At 44.4% G+C, this 19,211-nt stretch overlaps 1 protein-coding gene across 2 annotated transcripts in view; it reads right to left on the reverse strand.

Moving 5' to 3' along the window:
- Positions 1-6,004: 6,004 nt before the first annotated feature.
- The window catches only part of LOC105552740 (chromosome unknown open reading frame, human C9orf91), a 36,969-nt gene continuing 23,762 nt past the window's right edge, over positions 6,005-19,211 (reverse strand). For both annotated transcript variants that reach the window (XM_011998486.1, XM_011998487.1), the window contains exons 5-8: positions 18,536-18,646; positions 15,319-15,399; positions 13,642-13,824; positions 6,005-9,286 (exon numbers count right to left, since the gene is read on the reverse strand). In XM_011998486.1, coding sequence (XP_011853876.1) covers positions 9,107-9,286; positions 13,642-13,824; positions 15,319-15,399; positions 18,536-18,646 — 555 coding nt within the window. In that variant the 3' untranslated portion in view covers positions 6,005-9,106. The remainder of the gene's footprint in view (positions 9,287-13,641; positions 13,825-15,318; positions 15,400-18,535; positions 18,647-19,211) is intronic.

Here is a 19,211-nt window from a genome sequence, read left to right on the forward strand (position 1 = left end):
CTCCTTCACAGAAGGGATGCAAAGAAGCCTCCATCCTGTGACTTTTTTAAAGAGCTCTCAGACACAGGGTGACATCTTTCTTTGAAGGATTCTCAAATAATAACAATAAAAATAATCATGGAGGCCACAGCTGGATTTACTTCTGATCATGGCAAACTAGTTTATATCAGACCAACCCTCCTGCTGACAGCAGTTTAAAAGCAATTGTTTTTTTTTTTCTTAAATGTGTTTGAATGCATCAGAGAGATATCAACATAGTGAGGACATGAGGGGCCAAGATGCTGAAGAGGAAAGTACAGAGAGAGGAGATGAACAACAAAGCCTTCTTATCCCCTTGAGGCACCTGCCAAGTCCTAAGCAGAGTCCAAGTAGCTGAAAAGCAGAGTAAAGCTTTCAGAAGTCTCACAGCTTGGGGTAACAAAAATTGGAGGTTTAGGACTCACCATGAAAGAGGAGTCCTGGTTAGAGAAATATATATATATTACATTTATATATATAATATATATAAATATATTATAAATATATATTATATATTAATATATACACATATATGTGTATATATACACATATATGTGTGTGTGTATATATACACACACACACACACATTTTTAGCTAAAACCTCTGAAGGGCTACAGCCTGAGAGTAAGGTGTAATCACAACTAGACTAGCTCTTACAAAACCCAGGGTCAAGTTTATCTCAAGCCTACTTTTCCCAGAGGTAAAAGTAAATCCTGTCCGAGGGAAGATCCAGAGCCTTGTATATCTCCTTCGATATTTCATTTTTCAAAATATCTAGCATTTAATGAAAAATTACCATGAATATCAAAAAATAAGACCAACTGACTGAAGAGCAAAAGGAAAAAAAAAAAACAGATATTAGAGTTTGCAGACATGAACTTTAAAAGCAGTACAATTAGCCGGGAGTGGTGGCTCACACCTGTAATCCCAGCACTTTGGGAGGCCGAGGCGGGCAGATCACGAGGTCAGGAGATCGAGACCATCCTGGTAACACGGTGAAACCCCGTCTCTACTACAAATGCAAAAAAAAAATTAGCCGGGCGTGGTGGCGGGCACCTGTAATCCCAGCTACTCGGGAGGCTGAGGCAGGAGAATGGCGTGAGCCTGGGAGGCGGAGCTTGCAGTGAGCTAAGATCGCGCCACTGCACTCCAGCCTGGGTGATAGAGCGAGACTTCGTCTCAAAAAAAAAAAAAAAGCAGTACAATTAAATATTGAGGAGAATAGATGACAAGATTGGTAATTTCATTTGAGAACTGGAAACTATTTTTTAAAAAACAAAATTGTAGAACTGAACGTTATGATAGATGAAATTAAAAACTCAGGCTGGGCATGGTGGCTCACACCTGTAATCCCAGTGCTTTAGGAGGCAGAGGTAGGAGGATTACTTGAGGCCAGAAATTCGAGATCAGCCTGGGCAACACAGCAAAATCCCGTCTCTACAAAAAATTTAAAAATTGGCCAGCCATAGTGGCACCTGCCTACCGTCCTAGCTACTTGGGAGTCTTAGGTCCCAGGAGTTTAAGGCTGCAGTGACCTGTGATTGTGCCCACTCCAGCCTGGGCAACAGAGCAAGACCCTACCTCTTAAAAAAAAAAAAAGTTAGAAACTGGATTGACTTTTAAACGAAACATAGGGTTAACAAAAAAACTCAATTGATAGGATTAAACACAAATGAAGACAAGATTAATGGAGAAGACTAGTCAGTAGAAAATATCCAGACTGAATCACAAAGAGCCAAAAGAATGGAAAAATACCAAGAAGTGTCTTAGAGATATAGTGAAAAGGTCTAACACTTATCATTAGAGTTCTGAACAAGATGAGAGAAGAGGGTGAATGCCGTGATGAAAGATATCATGTCACAGATTCAAGATGTGCTGTGAACAAGCACAAGCAGGAAAAATACTTTAAAAGCTACAGCTAGGCACATCGGAATATAACTGCTAAAACTCATAGAAAATGTTAAGAGCAACAATGGGGCTGTCAGATGACTTCTCAACAGAAACAATAGAAACCAAAGACATTTTCAAAAGGTGAAAAGAAAATAGCTGCACTAACCTAGAATTCCTTACTTACCAAAAATATCTTCCAAAAACAAAAACAAAATACAGACTTCTCAGCAAACAAAAATTGAATTCATCACAAGATCTGTACTGAAAGGAAAACACTAAAGGTATTTCTAAATATACCATACTAAATATGATACTATATTGAAGAAAAATTCTAAAGTTAGTTCCAGGAGAAGAAGGATCCAAAATAGATGCACAGAAATACAGAAAGGAACGAAGGGTAATAAAAAAGAAATAACAAATAAAGAGTAATAAAAAGTAACGTGAATAAATCTAAATGAATAATGACTATAGAAAGCATTAATAAGAATGTCTGTTGTGGCTTAAAATACAGAGAAAACTGAAATCCATGACAAGACTACCACAACAGGTAGAAAGGTGAAAGAACTGTATAGTTGTTGGGGCCAGGCCTGGTAGCTCTCACCTGTAATCCCAGCACTTTGGGAGGCTGAGGCAGGTGGATCACTTGAGATCAGGAGATCAAGACCAGCCTGGACAATATGGTGAAACTCTGTCTCTACTAAAAATACAAAAATTGTCAGGGTGTGGTGGTGCACACTTGTAATTCCAGCTACTCAGGAGGCTGAGGCGGGAGAATCGCTTGAAGCTGGGAGGCAGGAGGTTGCAGTGAGCTAAGATTGTGCCACTGCACTCTAGCCTGGGTCACAGAGGGAGACTCTGTCTCAAAAAAAAAAAAAAAAATTGTGTAGTTGCTGGGTTGTCCAGAAAATGGTAGAAGTGACCACTTATAATACACTTCAGTTAGTCAAGGATGCTTGTTAAATCTAGGATAAGAACTAAAAGAAAAGTATACTTCATATGCTAATAAAGGAGAAATTACCCAGAACAAACAACCTTAATCCAAAAGAAGGAAAAAAGACAGAAAAAAGAAAAGAACACAGTAAGAGAAAACCAATAAAGACTTATTAGTAAGATGGTACATTCAAACCCAAGTCTATCAATAAACACATTAGACATAGTGTAGTAAATACTCTGAATTTAAAAAAATCTTAATTTCAAAAAAGCAAATCTTACATGCCTACAAGGGTGAAACCTTAAATGTAAGAATGTGGAGGTCAAAAGTAAAAGGAGAACAAAGATATACTATGCAATGACTATTCAAAAGAAAGCTAATTTCCTCTCAGTAAGCAAGGAATAGAGAGGAAACTTTCTCAACTTGTTAAAGAATATCTCATTTGGGCATGGTGGCTCAGGCCTGAAATCTCAACACTCTGGAAGGCTGAGGTGGGAGGATCAACTCCAGGAGTTCAAGACCAGCCTAGGCAACAAAATGAGACCCCATCTCTACAAAAAACTAAGAAAATTTGGCTGGATGTGGTGGCCCAGGCCAGGCACGATGGCTCAGGCCTGTAATCTCAGCACTTTGGGAGGCCAAGGTTGGTGGATCACCTGAACTAAGGAGTTCAAGACCAAACTGAGCAACACTAACATGACAGAACCCTGTCTCTACCAAAAATACTAAAATTAGCCAGGCATGCAATGCATGCCTGCGGTCCCAGCTACTCAGGAGGCTGAGGTGAGAGGATCACTTGAGCCTGGGAGGCAGAGGTTGCAGTGAGCCAAGATCCCACCACTCCACTCCAACCTGGGTGACAGAGTGAGATTCCATTTCAAAAGAAAAAACAATTGGCCAGGTATGGTATAGACCCAGCTACTCAGGAGGATTGCTTGAGCGCCGGAGATTAAGACTGTAGTAAGCTGTGATCGTGCTACTGCACTCCAGCCTCCAGCCTGGGTGACAGAGTGAGACCCTGTCTCAAAACAAAACAAAACAAAACAAAAAAACTACTAGGGCTGGGCATGGTGGCTCATGCCTGTAATCCCCAGCACTTTGGGAGGCCGAGGTGGGCGGATCACAGGGTCAAGTGATCAAGACCATCCTGGCCAACATGGTGAAACCTGATCTCTACTAAAAACACAAAACAACTAGCTGGGTGTGGTGGCACACGCCTGTAGTCCTAGCTACTGGGAGGCTGAGGCAGAAGAATTGCTTGAACCCAGGAAGTAGAGGTTGCAGTGAGGCGAGATCGGGCCACTGCACTCCAGCCTGGTGATGGAGCAAGACTCTGTCTCAAAAACAAAACAAAACAAAACAAAAAAACCTACCAAAAAGTCCGGAGCTAACATTATATTTAATAGTGAAGGCCAGGCATGGTGGCTCACGCCAGTAATCCCAGCACTTTGGGAGCCCAAGGAGGGCAGATCACCTGAGGTCAGGAGTTTGAGACGAAGCTGGCCAATGTGAAGAAACCCCGTCTCTACCAAAGAAAAAAAAAAAGTATAAAAATTAGTCAGGTATGGTGGTGCAGATCTATAATCCCAGCTACTCGGGAGGCTGAGGCAGGAAAATTGCTTGAACCCGGGAGATGGAGGTTCCAGTGAGCTGAGATCACGCCACTGTACTCCAGCCTGGGCAACAGAGCAAGACTCTGTCTCAAAAACAAACAAACAAACAAAAATAGTGAGACACTAGAAACTCCCACTACAATCATAAACAAGGCAAGAATGTTCCCTCTTACCACTACTCTTCAACATCATACTGGAAGTCCAAGCCAATGAAATAGGACAAGAAAAGGAAATAAAAAGTATGCAGATATACAGATGAGGAAGGAGGAAATAAACTGTCTTTGTTTACAGGTTCCGAGATGATTGTCTCATCAACAAAAGAATCAACAAAGAAACTCCTAAAACTAATGAGAGATTATAGCAAGGTTGCAGGATACAATGTGAATAGATAAAAGTCAATCACTTTCCCATATATTAGCAATGAACAAATGAAATTTGAAACTAAATATACAATACTATTTTTATTAGCACCCCAAAAAATAAGATATTTAGGTATAAATCTTATAAATCTAACAAAATATGTGCAAGATCTGTAAGAAAAATTACCAAAAAAAAAACTGTAGGAAAAGGGAAAAACCTCTACAAAACTGATAAAAGAAATCAAAGAACAGCTAAATAAATGAAGATAGATTCTATGTTTGTAGACAGAAATCAATATGGTGAAAATGTCAGTTCTTGCAACTTGATCTATGGATTTGATGTCATCCCAATCAAAATAAACAGTGAGTTGTTTTGTGGATATTGACAAACTGATTCTAAAGTTTACATGGAAAGGCATAAGACACACACAATAGCCAAATCAACATTGAGAGAGAAGAACAAAGTTGGAGGACTCACAATATCCAATTTCAAGACTTACTATAAAGCTACAGTAATCACGACAGTGTGTTTTTGGGAAAGAACAGACACATAGATCAATGGAACAAATAGAGAGCCCAGAAATAGACCCACATAAGTATAGTCAACTGATCCTTGGAAAAAAAAAAAGCAAAGGCAATACAATGGAGCAAAGAGAGTCTTTTCAACAAATGGTGCTGGAACAATATGCAAAAACTTAATCCAGATAGAGACCTTACATCCTTCAGAACAACTAACTCAAAATGAATTACAAACCTAAATGTAAAAACACTCAACTATAAGATAACATAGGATAACATAAACTAGAAGCCAACAGCAGCCAGCAGCTGCAGAAGAAACGTCCCCCACTGACTGAGCCCTTACTGTGGACCAGGCTCTGTGCTTCACATCAATCACTTCCATTAACCCCCCTTATTATCACACTCCCCCCTTAATAGATGAGGAAATTAGGTACAGGAAGTACAGAAAGAGTGAGTATCTGGCCCAAAATCAACGGTTTGCTCTTTATCTCCTTGCTATGTTATCTCTGGATGCTGAATTCCAGAGATTTGACTAAAATCTTTATTGACATAAATATACCCCATGGCACTGAAATAGGTGAGGTCTGAGGCAGACCGAATAGCCTTAACTGTTAATGACCTGCTACATCAACAAAAATATACATCAGGTATCTACAATATACATGACAAAAAAATTTTTAAGCAACAATTTATTGAGTTTTCACTCAAGTTTAGAATTCAAAGTTGCAAGCACTTGACACTTTTTTACATCATTATTTAATCCTTACTACAACAACCTGCCAAGTACATGCTCTCATCCCCATCCTACAGATGAGGAATGAGATTCAATGAGAGGAAGAACATTGTTCTTAAGTGGAAGAACTTGAATTAGAATAAATGGAACTCTAGAATCCATGCTCCACTCTCACTCGAAGACATCGCACTGCCTCCACGATGGCCACAACTATCACTAACACAGAGCCTTAAGACTTAGGAGCTGGCTGGGCATGGTAGTTCACACCTGTAATCCCAGCACCATGGGAGGCCAAGGCAGGAGGATCACTTGAGGCCAGGAGTTCAAGACTAGGCTGGGCAACAAGACCCTATCTCTCTGAAAAAATTACATTTAAAAAAAATAAATAAAAATTAAATAAAATTTAAAAACTGATGAGCATTCTTGTGTATAGTATGCGATCTTCACAGCAACCCTGTAAAGTAGGTGAGACAGAGATCATAGGGATTTTATAAGTGAGGAAACTGAGGCACAGATGCAGAGAAATGTACATTGTGGGCATACCCTGAAAGCCCTACCCACTAGGTGAGACCATCATCCATTCTAAAGAAAGGAAAAGGCAGGAAAAGAAACACACATCAAAGGTTCTTAAGTAGACCTTAAAATTGAAAAACTGCTGCTTTGTCATTTACAAACACATTTTTATTCTCTGTTATTTACTTACCAGGATTCTAGGACTGAATGAGAAATACAGGCTTCTTTCTATTGGTCATATTCACAGCCAACATTTCCTCTGTGCCAGGTCAGAAAGACAGTGGTCACCTCCGTGAATAATTTCCTTGAGCAAAGCTGCTCTCAGCCTTGACTAAAGCAGCCTTTCCAGGGGCTGGTCTATACCCATGGTCTCTCTTCTCTGGCACACAGAAAGTGAATGGTCAGACTCATCTCTTGAATGGCGAGCCACGTGCTTATTACATTTCTTGCTCTCCAGATCCACTTTATTAAAAAGTGAAATGACAATCAGAACGGTTAAGTGACTTAGCCAAGGTCACACAACTTGGAAGCAGCAGATCAGGAAGAAAATTCCAGGTCTGCTAGGTAGGCCAGTCTTCTGTCCAAGGGCATCCTAGGCCCAGGTCATCTCAGCCATGTGGGGTTGCCAGATGTTTCTGCATCTGGAGAGACAGGTCAAGAGCTACGAAGGGGCAGAATAAGCTAGAAATTCCCAGAACTTTGGACCTAGAAGGGCCCTTAAAAATCATCCAGGCCGGTTGTGGTGCCTCACATCTGTAATCCCAGCACTTTGGGAGGCCGAGGCGGGCGGATCACCTGAGGTCAGGAGTTCAAGACCAGCCTGGTTAACATGGCAAAACCCCATGTCTACTAAAAATACCAAAAAAAGTATCCAGGCGTAGCGGTGCACACCTGTAGTCCCAGCTACTTAGGAGGCTGAGGCATGGGAATCACTTGAACCCAGGCGACAGAGTTTGCAGTGAGCCAAGATCGTGCCACTGCACTCCAGCCTGGGTGATGGTGCAAGATTCCATCTCAATTAAAAAGAAAAAAAAAAAAAATCATCCAATCCCCCCATTATATAGATGGGCAAACTGAGGACCAGGCAAAGAAAGCAACTTGCCAAAAATTACACAGCTTGAACTGGCAGATCAGGTCCAGAACCCAGGTCCATAGCAATGTCATCATTCAAGTGAGTTTGGACAGCAATCTGCAAAAGCTGCTGTGAGGATGGCAAAGCAATCAATCTACCGGATTTTTTTTTTCCTTAGCGGTCCAGGTCATGCACAAAAAGTACAAGGTGTAGTCTCTGTCCTTAAGGAGTTTACAGACTAGTTAGAAAAACTGGCATATACACAGGAAAACAAAATCAATACCATAAAACATCAGAACAGGCAACAGCTGTATCAAGAATTTAAAGGAGGCAGAGAGCAGCAGGGTTGGCTGTGTGGGAAGGCTTCCTAAAGAAGGGCTTAAGAAAGCTGGACTTTGAAGCATGAATAGGAGTCCAACAAATGGAAAGGAATAGGTATGTCAGTCCAGGAAAGAGCTTCAACCCATAAAGGGGTTTTGTGGGAGATGAAGCCAAAATCACAGATGAAGGCTAGGTCTTGGGGGCTGGGGATCCTTCAGATGCCAGGTCAGGGCATTTGGACTTGGGTCGATGAAACAATAGGTCTTCAAACTTGTTTCAGGAGCAGATCACTTGGAAGCCTCTGAGCTCTTCACAAAATTCCACAAGTGGCTGATCACACTTCATTCCAGGACAGTGTTTGTGTCGGGAAACATAACCAGTGTTCTACATCTGTAATATAAAACCACAGCCACAAGCGTGCATGCCTGTGAACAAAGTAAGTCCTCAAGTCAAACAGGATCAATCTTTCTCAAATATTCCTGTCAACAGTTATCTGCCCTTGATCTCTTTCTTCTGTGTCTTCTGTAGCCTGTGTACTGGTAGACAACATGTACACGTACCACTGCTTTTCACAAAATATGGGGGAGAAAAACATAAAAAATTGAGAGAATTCTGAAAACATTTTTTCTTTATATTGGAAAAAGGCAGTCTGATAATTTTAGGCGTTCAAGGCAACGCCACATAGAACAGTATCCTCTCTGAGCCTCAGTTTCCCCATCTGGCATGAAGGGGTTGGAAATGGAAACATCTGAGGCCAAGTTTTGGACACACAATTTGCCCTGTCTGGTCATCTTCATGCCTCCTGGGCTCTCTGGACAATGAAAGCGATAGGGGTCCAGTCCTTCCATACGTGTCCACAGTTCTAAGCAGCAGAAAGAGTAGCTTTGGTGGGACTAGCTCTGTAACCATCAGCTCCTGCAAAGGCCAGTGGGTCAGCATGAGATGTCAAACAGCATGAGATTTGTGTGCTGGGCCCTGGAGTGAGCACAACACCCCAGTGGCTGACATCACGAGCCCCTTTTGGAGTGTCCCTAGATGCTTCTCTCCTCACCTGGGGCTCCCCATTGGCCATCTTGGGCTCCTGAAGCCTTCCCGACTGCTCAGTCTTGGAGGAACGTGAGTACCTTCATCCCTAGGTCACCTGGCCAGGAACGGGCAGCACCCTGTGCCCAGGACGTAGGCTTCTATGAGCTGGCAGGGGCATGGAATTCTCGGAGAGTTCGTGTGTCGTGTCCCCATTGCCTGAGGGAGCTGGGAGGTCACTAGAAGCCGGATGTAGTAGCCGCCAAACACTGCCAGCAGCTGGCGGGCCATTTCCTAGAAGAGGCAGGGAAGCAGATTGAATACCACAGGGGAGCCCCTTGAGGGAAAAAGGCTTAGGCACCAGGGGAAGGCCACACTGCTTTCTTGCCCCTGGACCCAGGAGTGATGCTCACTAGGAAGAACCAGGCCAGGTCAGCACCTGGGACTCTCAGAAGATGTCAGCCTGGTCCAGAAGCCCAGCTCTGCAATCCATGGCCTGTGGGGCTCCTGCAGCTTCAGTGTCCTCATTGCCAAGGTGGGTAACTAATTACTGAATGGCAATAATAATACGCACAAAAAAAATACGCAACCTCGAAGCCCTAGAGAAATTACCTAATTTCTAATTACCTAATATTTTAAGCCTAGTTGGCCGGGCATGGTTGTTCACACCTGTAATCCCAGCACTTTGGGAGGCCGAGGTAAGAAGATCACTTGAGGTCAGGAGTTTGAGACCAGCCTGGGCAACAGAGCAAGACTCTGTCTCTACAAAAATAAAATTAAAATTAAAAATATATTTCAAAAGCATAAAAAGAAAGTAAACCTAGCCAGCCACAAATACATTCTTTTTCCACTTTCAAATGTCTATGAGTCTGTCAAGTACGTGAGATCAAAGTGACTCACTTGAAGAAAATTACTAGTTAAATGTGGAGGTGGGGAGAGGAATATTCCCATTACAGCAGAATTCTTTAATTCATATGAGGTACCTTGTAGATTTGTTTACACAAGTACTCCTAACATATTAAAAGAAACTGCTTACATTTAAATATGATCACTGACAGTAAAAGAAAAAAAAGAAAGAAAAACATAAAAAAGGGGAAAAAAGAGATTGATTATCAAAATTAGGTTTATCACAAAAGGACAAGTACTGTATGATTCCACTAATACGAGGCACCTAGAGTAATCAGTTCACAGGGAGAGAAAATAAAATGGTGGTTTCTAGCGGTTGAGGGTAGGGAGGAAGAAGGAAAGGGGAAGTTAGTGTTTAAAGGGCACAGAGCTTCAATTTGGGAAGATGAAAATATTCTGCAGATGGCTGATGGTGATGGTTGCATAACAATGTAAATGTACCTGATGCTGCTGAACCATATACTTAAAATGGTTAAGATGGTAAATTTTATATTATGTATATTTGCCACAATAAAAAAATTTTAAGTAAAAAAGAATTTAAAAATTGCATTTAATGTACTTTTTTTTTCTTTTTTAAAGACACAGTACAGCCGGGTACAGTGGCTCATGCCTGTAATCCCAGCATTTTGAGAGGCCAAGGCGGGCAGATCACTTGAGGTCAGGAGTTCGAGACCAGCCTGGTCAACATGGTGAAACCCCATCTCTACTAAAAATACAAAAACAATTTAGCCGGGCATGCTGACACATGCCTGTAATACCAGCTACTTGGGAGGTTGAGGCAGGAGAATCACTTGAACCCAGAAGGCAGAGGTTACAGTGAGCCAAGATCGCGCCATTGCACTCCAGCCTGTGCAAAAAGAGCAAAACTCCGTTTCAAAAAAAAAAGACATAGGATCTTACTATGTTGCTCAGGCTGGTCTTGAACTCCTGGGCTCCTGCCTTGGCCTCCCTACAGTGTTGGGATTACAGGTGTGAGCCACTGTGCTAGGCCTTACTGCACATTCTTATTAACACAGTTGGTCTGTAAAGATCCATTCACTGGTATAGAAAATGGGATCTCAGGGGAAATGCTTAAATTCCTTAAGCATAGTGTTGAAGCTCTTTCACAATACTTGTGTCCACTCTGAATGTAATGAAATAAGGTGTGGGTTACACTAGGTATGTCTGTAGAGTTAGTAATTAAGAATAGGCTTTAAAGTCAAAAAGGCCAAGAGGGAATTTCAACTCATCCACTCTATGACTAACCCAGAGCAGTCACTTCACATTATTGAGCCCATTTCTTCATTGGTAGAATAAGGAAAATAGTAGCACTGACCCCTGTAAGTTAGAGTGAGGATTAAAGAGACTAATAGAGGCCGGGTGCATTGGCTCACACATGTAATCCCAGCACTTTCAGAGGCCAAGGCAGGTGCATCACCCGAGGTCAAGAGTTCGAGAACAGCCTGGCCAACATGGTAAAATGCCGTGTCTACTAAAAATACAAAAATTAGCCGGCCGTCGTGGCAGACGTCTGTAATCCTAGCTACTCAGGAGGTGGAAGCAATAGGATCGCTTCAATCCGGGGGGTGGAGTTTGCAGTGAGCCGAGATCACACCACTTCACTCTAGCCTGGGCAGAAGAGTGAAACTCCGTCTCGGGGGAAAAAAAAAAAAAAAAAAGAGACTAATAGACCGAAAGCATTGAGCCCAGTGCCTAGTGCTCCACAAATGGTATCAATATCTTTCCGTCATTATCACTCAAAAAAGCAGAAACCCCACATGGTTCATAAGATTAGCTTTTGTTTCAAGTTATCCTTTGTGCTAGAAAATATAAAACACTTCAAATAGTTTACCACTCAGCAGCTCAGATCGGTCTTCTCGCCAATTTACTCTAAAATCAATAATGTAAGAAGCAAAGAACCATAGCAAGAACATTGGCCTACTTAGAATCAGCAGGGCTGGCTTCTGCCCTGGGCTTACTGCACTCTCCCTTTCTGGCAACCTTGGGCAAGTCAGCTGACCTCTTGGAACCTTATTTCACCCATCAAGGAAGAAGGGAAAATAATTCATACCTCGAAGAGTATGCTAATGAATTTTATGCATGAGAAAAATCTGTAAAAATGTAAGAGGTCATTATCACGGTCTTTCCATCTTTTACAGACCCTGGGTTCCTACTGAAATGTGACCATCTGGCACAGGTTGAGACTTGGGCATCGATTATATTTTTCCTAACTAAATTATAAGGGCAGCTACTTTAAAAACATGTGCACACACACTTGATACTCATGACAGGAAATTGTATTACTATTAGTTGGAATGAATCTGAGAATAATAATTTAAAAGACCCATATTTAATGGGCTATTGCACAAAAACCCACAGATGCATGTCACAAGAAAGTACATAACCTTATCAATCTCTTCTCTTTAAAAAAAAAAAAAAAATCAATAGGATAAAGTGAAGAGGTTAATACATTTATCATTTCTCTCTCTTTTTTTTTTTTTTTTTTTTTTTTAAATATTTTGGCAGGGCACGGCGGCTCACACCTGTGATCCTAACACTTTCAGAGGCCGAAGCGGATGGATCACTTGAGCTCAGGAGTTCAAGACGAGCCTTGGCAACATGGTAAAACCCCGTCTCTAAATAAAAATTTAAAAATTTATATAAAAAGATAAAAGATTTTAATAGAGGCCAGGCATGGTGGCTCACACCTGTAATCCCAGCACTTTGTTCAAGTGAGCCACCGCACCACCCTGTCACTTTCTTTTTTAAATAGTGCTACTTGCAGGCTTCCTACTCCCCACCAGTACAAAAAAGAAAGTCTGGGCTGGTTTGGACCTTGAATTCCCAAACCTCTTGGCTAAAAAGATGTAAGTGCTCTTCTGAAGTTTCAAATGTCACCTGAGGTCACCATCACTGCTTGTCTCCCCGACAGTGGGTCTGTCCTCATGATGAGAAGAAAGTAGCACAAGCTGCAAACCACATTTTCAGATTTCTGGTCTGCCAGTGCTGAGCCATAGCCAAGAGGCAGCGTGGATGGCAGGACCCAAGGGAACTCTGGGGCGGGAGGAATTGGAATTCAACAGAAATGCAAAGAAGTGGGAGGTCGAGGCAGGTAGATCTCTTGAGCCCAAGAGTTGGAGACCAGCCTGGGCAACATGGCAAAACCCTGACTCTAATAAAAATACAAAAAATTAGCCAGGCATGGTGGCACATGCCTACAGTATCAACTACTCAGGAGGCTGAGGTGGGAGGATTGCTTGAGCCTGGGAAGTTGAGGCCACAGTGAGCAGTGATCACACCACTGCACCCCAGCCTGGGTGACAGGAGTGAGACCCTGTCTCAAAATAAAACGAAACAAAAAAAAATGCAAAGAAGAGTCAACTATCTAACTGCAATTAAAGTAGATGAATGAATGGCTGGATAGATGAATAAATAATTGATTAATTGACTAAGATCCAAATATTTGTCAATATGTTCATGGTTAAGTAAGTTATAATCTATCAACATGCAACTACCCATCCAATGCAACCATCAAAAAGAATATCCAAGATATTAAATAATGCAACAAAAAGTCCCAACAAATATAAAATGCTTAACTATTTTTTTAAGTGCTAGAGTGAAGAATGAAAAGATCGAAAACTCTGAGCTAGATTTGTATAGTGTCTACCAACTGAGAGAAGCTATGTCCCGGGGAATCTAGGAAGCCTCCACATACGCAATTCCCCCGAGGGAGCATGGCCCCAACTATCCCCAGTGCCTGTTACCTCCGGCTCAGCCTCAGGAACGAGCTGATGAAGCTCAGTCTGCACCAGTGGCCTCTCGTTAGGACAAGAATTGCCAGGCAGGAGAGGAGCATCCTCCAAGTCCTCAGGCCCCTCCGCTGTTACAGGGCTCACCCCAGTCTCCATGACAACACACAACTGGCTCAGTCTGCTTCTCAGCAAGGACTGCAAAGGAAACAGAGAAGGGGCTCAGGAGTGCCTAAATCAGGTGGTATCTGCGAGGCTGAGTCCCTCCCCAGGCTGCAGACAGAGCAGAGGATGAGGTCTCAGACTCAGACCATGACCTCAGAAAAAGCTGGTCACATGGGTGGTATTACATAATTCCCTACAGATGGTCATTAATAGTTTCTAAATATTTTTCCTTTTATGGTCAGGCACAGTGGCTCACACCTGTAATTCCACCACTTTGGGAGGCCGAGGCGGGCGGATCACTTGAGGCTAGGAGTTCAAGACCAGCCTGGCCAACATTGTGAAACCTCGTGTCCACTAAAAATACAAAAATTAGCTGGGCGTGGTGGCGCATGCCTGTAGACCCAGCTACTCGGAAGGCTGAGGCATGAGAATTGCTTGAACCTGGGAGGCAGAGGTTGCAGTGAACCAAGATGGTGCCATTGTACTCCAGCCTGGGTGACAGAGCAAGACTCTGTCTCAAAACAAACAAATAAACAAATGTCTTTCCTTTGATGCCCTCACTTGCTCAAAACAGCCTAGGATGTGGGTATCTTTATCCATATGTTGCAAATGAATAAACTGAGACTCAAAGGCCCTGCCTGAGGCCACATAGGAACTAATGAGCCAGATTCAGGGCTAAGTTACAACTCTGACTTCAAGACCCACTGCAGCCGGGGCTCAGAAAAGGCTGATCCTAGAGAAGGAGTCCAGGCTTCAGCAACAGGAGGCCTGGCCTCCAAACCTGGGTATCACCAGCCAGCTCCATGACCACAGGCCGGTAATAGGTCATCCTGGAGACCGTTTCCTCCTCTGCAGAAGCAGAGCAAGATCCCTCTGGTTTTCTTAACAAATGGTAGAAAGGCACTGTGAACAAGTAAAAGTTGCCTCAATGCATGATACTTTGGGATCCACCAAAATTTATTATTAGTATTATAATTATAAAGAAATAAATGGCTGGGCGCGGTAGCTCACACCTGTAATCCCAGCACTTTGGGAGGCCAAGGCAGATGGATTACCCGAGGTCAATTCAAGACCAACCTGGCCAACATGGTGAAACGCCGTCTCTACTAAAAATACAAGAAATTAGCCAGGTGTGATGGCAGGCACCTGTAATTCCAGCTACTCAGGAGGCTGAGGCAGGAGAATCGCTTGAACCCAGGGGGCGAAGGTTGCAGCGAGCCGAGATCGTTCTACTGCACTCCAGCCTGGGCAACTGAGTGAAACCCTGTCTCAGAAACGAAAAAAAAAAAAAAAAAAAAAAAGAAAAGAAATATATGCTCACCATAGGAAATGTGGAAGAAGCAATGAGTTAAAAAGAAGCAGAAAAGCAGCCATAATTCCCTAGGCAAAAACAAGCACTGATTGCTCGTAGGTATTCTTCCAAGTAACTTTTTCTTAGACATTTTCCCACCCTTAAGATAATGCAATCGATACAACTTGGCCTCCTGGCTTTTGCTTTGTTTTGCTTTTTCACTGAAGATATCTTACCTCTTGGCTAGTCTTCATTTCTTGAACATGATCAGACAAAAACTGCACACAGTTCTCCAGGTCGAAGTAGACAAACCAAAGCTGTAGGGAGAAGCAGCAGTGACCACTGTGGCTCAAAGCCAGCCCAACCCTGAATTCCCCCTCACTGAGACAGTCCTATTTAGCCTGCTGTCTGGCAGGAACGTGCCATTTGGCTCCCTCCCAGAGTTCCACACCACGACCACATCTCACTTGCATGGCTTTGTGTGCAGGTTTAGAAAAGGTCAAACCCTAGGCCAGATGCAGTGGCTCACACCTGTAATCCCAGCACTGTGGGAGGCCGAGGCAGGCAGATCACTTGAGGCCAGGAGTTCAAGACCAGCCTGGCCAACATGGTGAAATCGCTATCTCTACAAAAAATACAAAAAAATAGCTGGTGTGGTGGTGGACGCCTGTAATCCCAGCTACTCAGGAGCCTGAGGCACAAGAATCGCTTGAACCCAGGAGGTGGAGGTTGCAGTAAGCCAAGATTGTACCACTGCACTCCATCCTGGGTGACAGAGCAAGACTCTGTCTCAAGAAAAAGGAAAGGGAAAGGGAAAGGGAAAGAGAAAGGAAAGGAAAGGAGAAAAAGTTAAACCCCGTTTAAAATGGCTGTGGCTCCATTTCCCACAAGCTGCCGAGCATCCCAGACAGATTCTGAACCCTCCTGGACATCACCTGTCCACCTGAGGCCACCTTCATCCTCAATGGGCAGGGCGTGAACATGCAAATGAGTGAAACCCTTCAGAGCTGACACCTGCAGCCCACAACCAGGTCTGAGGTAGTCAACCTGGGTGCTTGTGGGGAGAGAAGCAGGGTGAGAAGTCCGTATCCCATCTGTGCCTCCCCTTCCACCCCAGGGGCCAGCCAGGCTAAACTTAACCAGGCCGAAATCCTCCACGTTCATGTTACAACATCCTGTCAAGACCACAGCTGCTGCACATCCTAATTGAAATTCTCAGAGAAACTGGTGGCCCTTGTCCCAAACTCCCATCCACTGGCCACCTTCTCTGGTTCCCAGACCTCCTTCCTCTTAATGACTGACCCATGAGGCCCAAAGTCACAGCCTTCTTGCCAACTACTCTCCCAATGTCTTACCCACAAGGGAGGATTTCTCAAATGATTCCTTTAAAGCTTTTTACTATGAAAATTTCCAAGCATATACGGAAGTAGATGACAGCAACCCATCCTCCTGCTGCAACTGTTAGGTCACCTCATGACCACTCTTGTTTCATCTTCATCCTCACTTGGTACCCATCCCCAACACCCCCACCTCCACTGCACCCCCCAGGGAATCTGAAGGACAGAAGGACATCCCAGATAGTGTATCACCTTATCCCAAGACACTGTTTTGAAACCGAAAGAATCCAGTTGTCTAAAAAGATGTGTCCATTTTTTTTTTTTTTTTTTTTTGAGACAGGGTCTCACTCTGGCACCCAGGCTGGAGTGCAGTGGTGGGATCATAGTTCACTGCAGCCTTGACCTCCCGCGCTCAGGTGATCCTCCCACCTCAGCCTCCCAAGTGGCTGGGACTATAGGCATGGACACTATGCCCAGTTAGTTTTTGTACTCTTTGTAGAAACTGTTTGCCATGTTGCCCAGGCTTGTGTTGACTCTTAGATTCAAGCAATCCACCTGCCTCAGCGTCTCAAAGTGCTAGGATTACAGGTATGAGCCACTGTGCCCAGCTGATGTGTCCATTCTTTTTTTTTTTTTTTGGGGGGGACAGAGTCTCGCTTTGTTGCCCAGGCTGGAGTGTGGAGTGTAGTGGCACGATCTCAGCTCACTGCAACCTCCACCTCCTGGGTTCAAGTGATTCTCCTGCCTCAGCCTCCAAAGTAGCTGGGACTACAGGTGCATGCTGCCATGCCCTGCTAATTATTTTGTATTTTTAGTAGAGACAGGGTTTCACCATGTTGCCCAGGCTGGTTTCAAACTCCTGAGTTCAGGCAATCCACCCGCCTCAGCCTCCCAAAGTGCTGGGATTACAGACGTGAGCTACCGCGCCCAGCCGATTCTTTAGTCATCTATCCATCCACGCATTCATCTAACACATGCCAAGTCACTCTGCATACCAATGGATAAAGGAGATTGGAAGATAAACGAGGCTAAAAAGGACCCCCACATTCCAGGAGCTCCCAGTCTACAATGTCACACTTGAACTGCCGAGAATCTTGTGATGCCATCTGCTTCACTCCAATGTTAGGCAAGATCATCTTATATCTACACCATCTCGGGTGTGATAGGCTCCACAAACATAGGGACCTGCATGTGTTCTCTGCTGCAGCCTCAATCCCTGGGACAGTGCCTGGTACATAATAGGCTCTCAATAAACATTCATGGAGTAACTGAGGCAGGTGCATGAGGAGCCTCTTCCCAGGTCCCCCGTGCACACCTACCCCTGGGCTCCCACCAGGCAAGGGGCAAAGACTGGTGAGAATGCAGATGTGGTGCCGAGGAGGTTTTGCAATTCCACCGGGTAGATCAGGCATGGATGGAGGAACAGGAGAGTTCAGCCAGGATCAGGAGATCTGCCCTAACTGTGTTCCGACCCACCCTGCGACTCCATACTAGTCACTTTGAGATCTCCCCACAACCTTTGGGGCAAAGAGAACGACCAATCCAAGCAGACAAGGCCTTCAGCATCTGACCTGCCTCTCCGGCCTCATCTCTCCCCGCTGTGTCACTCTGGTGTAGCCCCAGCCATGGTCAGCTCCATGCAGCCCTTCAAAGGGACCCTGTGTACCTTGCCTCTCAGCCTTGTTGGGGGCTGTCCCTTTGCTATAAGGCCAGAGAGGCTACTGTAGACTATCTCACTGTATGCCTGTCATCCTCTGCCAGGACAGGGACCTTGTATGGGCCCCTCAATGTCGTCAGTGTCCAACCGAGGGCACAGCACATAGGAGGCTCCATCTGTCTGCTGAATAAATGCCAGGTGAGCAGCAAGGTTTGGGCGCTATCTGCGCTTCCCTTCCAGCCCTGCCATGTGGAGGTTCCAGGCCACTGGTTACAAAACAGAGAAGGTGTCTTGAGGAAGAAACACCAGGGCAGGGAGGAAGGAAAGGGCTGCCGACAGCCATCTCATTAGCAGACTATTGCAGACACTGTGCAGGTTGGGAGAACATGAGGCCACTGCTCTCCATTAGCCCAACATAAAACTGGGCCATCAGGAAGAGGTCACTATGAGACACAGCACCTGAATCACACTCTGGCATCCTTCCACCGTGTCTGTCACCCCCAGCAGCACCCGATGTCTCAGGAGGGCTCCATTGGCAGCTGCCAGCCTCAGGTCCGTATTGGTGTTGGCCTGTAAGACAAATGCCAGGCCCATCACCAGACCTCCACGCTACTGGGGAGCTCCCGGGCTCTGGGCAGTAGAAACACACCATCCCACCCCTAGATGCTAAGGGACAATCCCCACCCTCAGGACTGTCCCATTTCCTCCCCTATTAAATGGGCTGGGGTGGAGGTAGGTGCAGTGACTCATGCCTGTGATCCCAGTGCTTTGAGAGACTAAGGCAGGAGAATTTCTTGAAGCCAGGGGTTTGAGGCCAGCCTGGACAATGTAGTGAGATGCCATATCTATAAAAAATTGTTTAAAAATTAACTAGGTGGGGCCAGGCGCAGTGGTTCACGCCTGTAATCCCAGCACTTTGGGAGGCCGAGGCAGGTGGATCACAAGGTCAGCAGTTCGAGACCAGCCTGGCCAACATGGTGAAACCCCGTCTCTACTAATAATACAAAAATGAGCTGGGCGTGGTGATGCACGCCTGAAGTCCCAGCTATTCGGGAGGCTGAGGCAGCAGAATTGCTTGAACCCAGGAGGCGGAGGTACAGTGAGCACAGATCATGCCATTGCACTCCAGCCTGGG

Source organism: Mandrillus leucophaeus, unplaced genomic scaffold (genome assembly GCF_000951045.1).
Source record: "Mandrillus leucophaeus isolate KB7577 unplaced genomic scaffold, Mleu.le_1.0 Scaffold572, whole genome shotgun sequence".
Taxonomy (NCBI): domain Eukaryota; kingdom Metazoa; phylum Chordata; class Mammalia; order Primates; family Cercopithecidae; genus Mandrillus; species Mandrillus leucophaeus.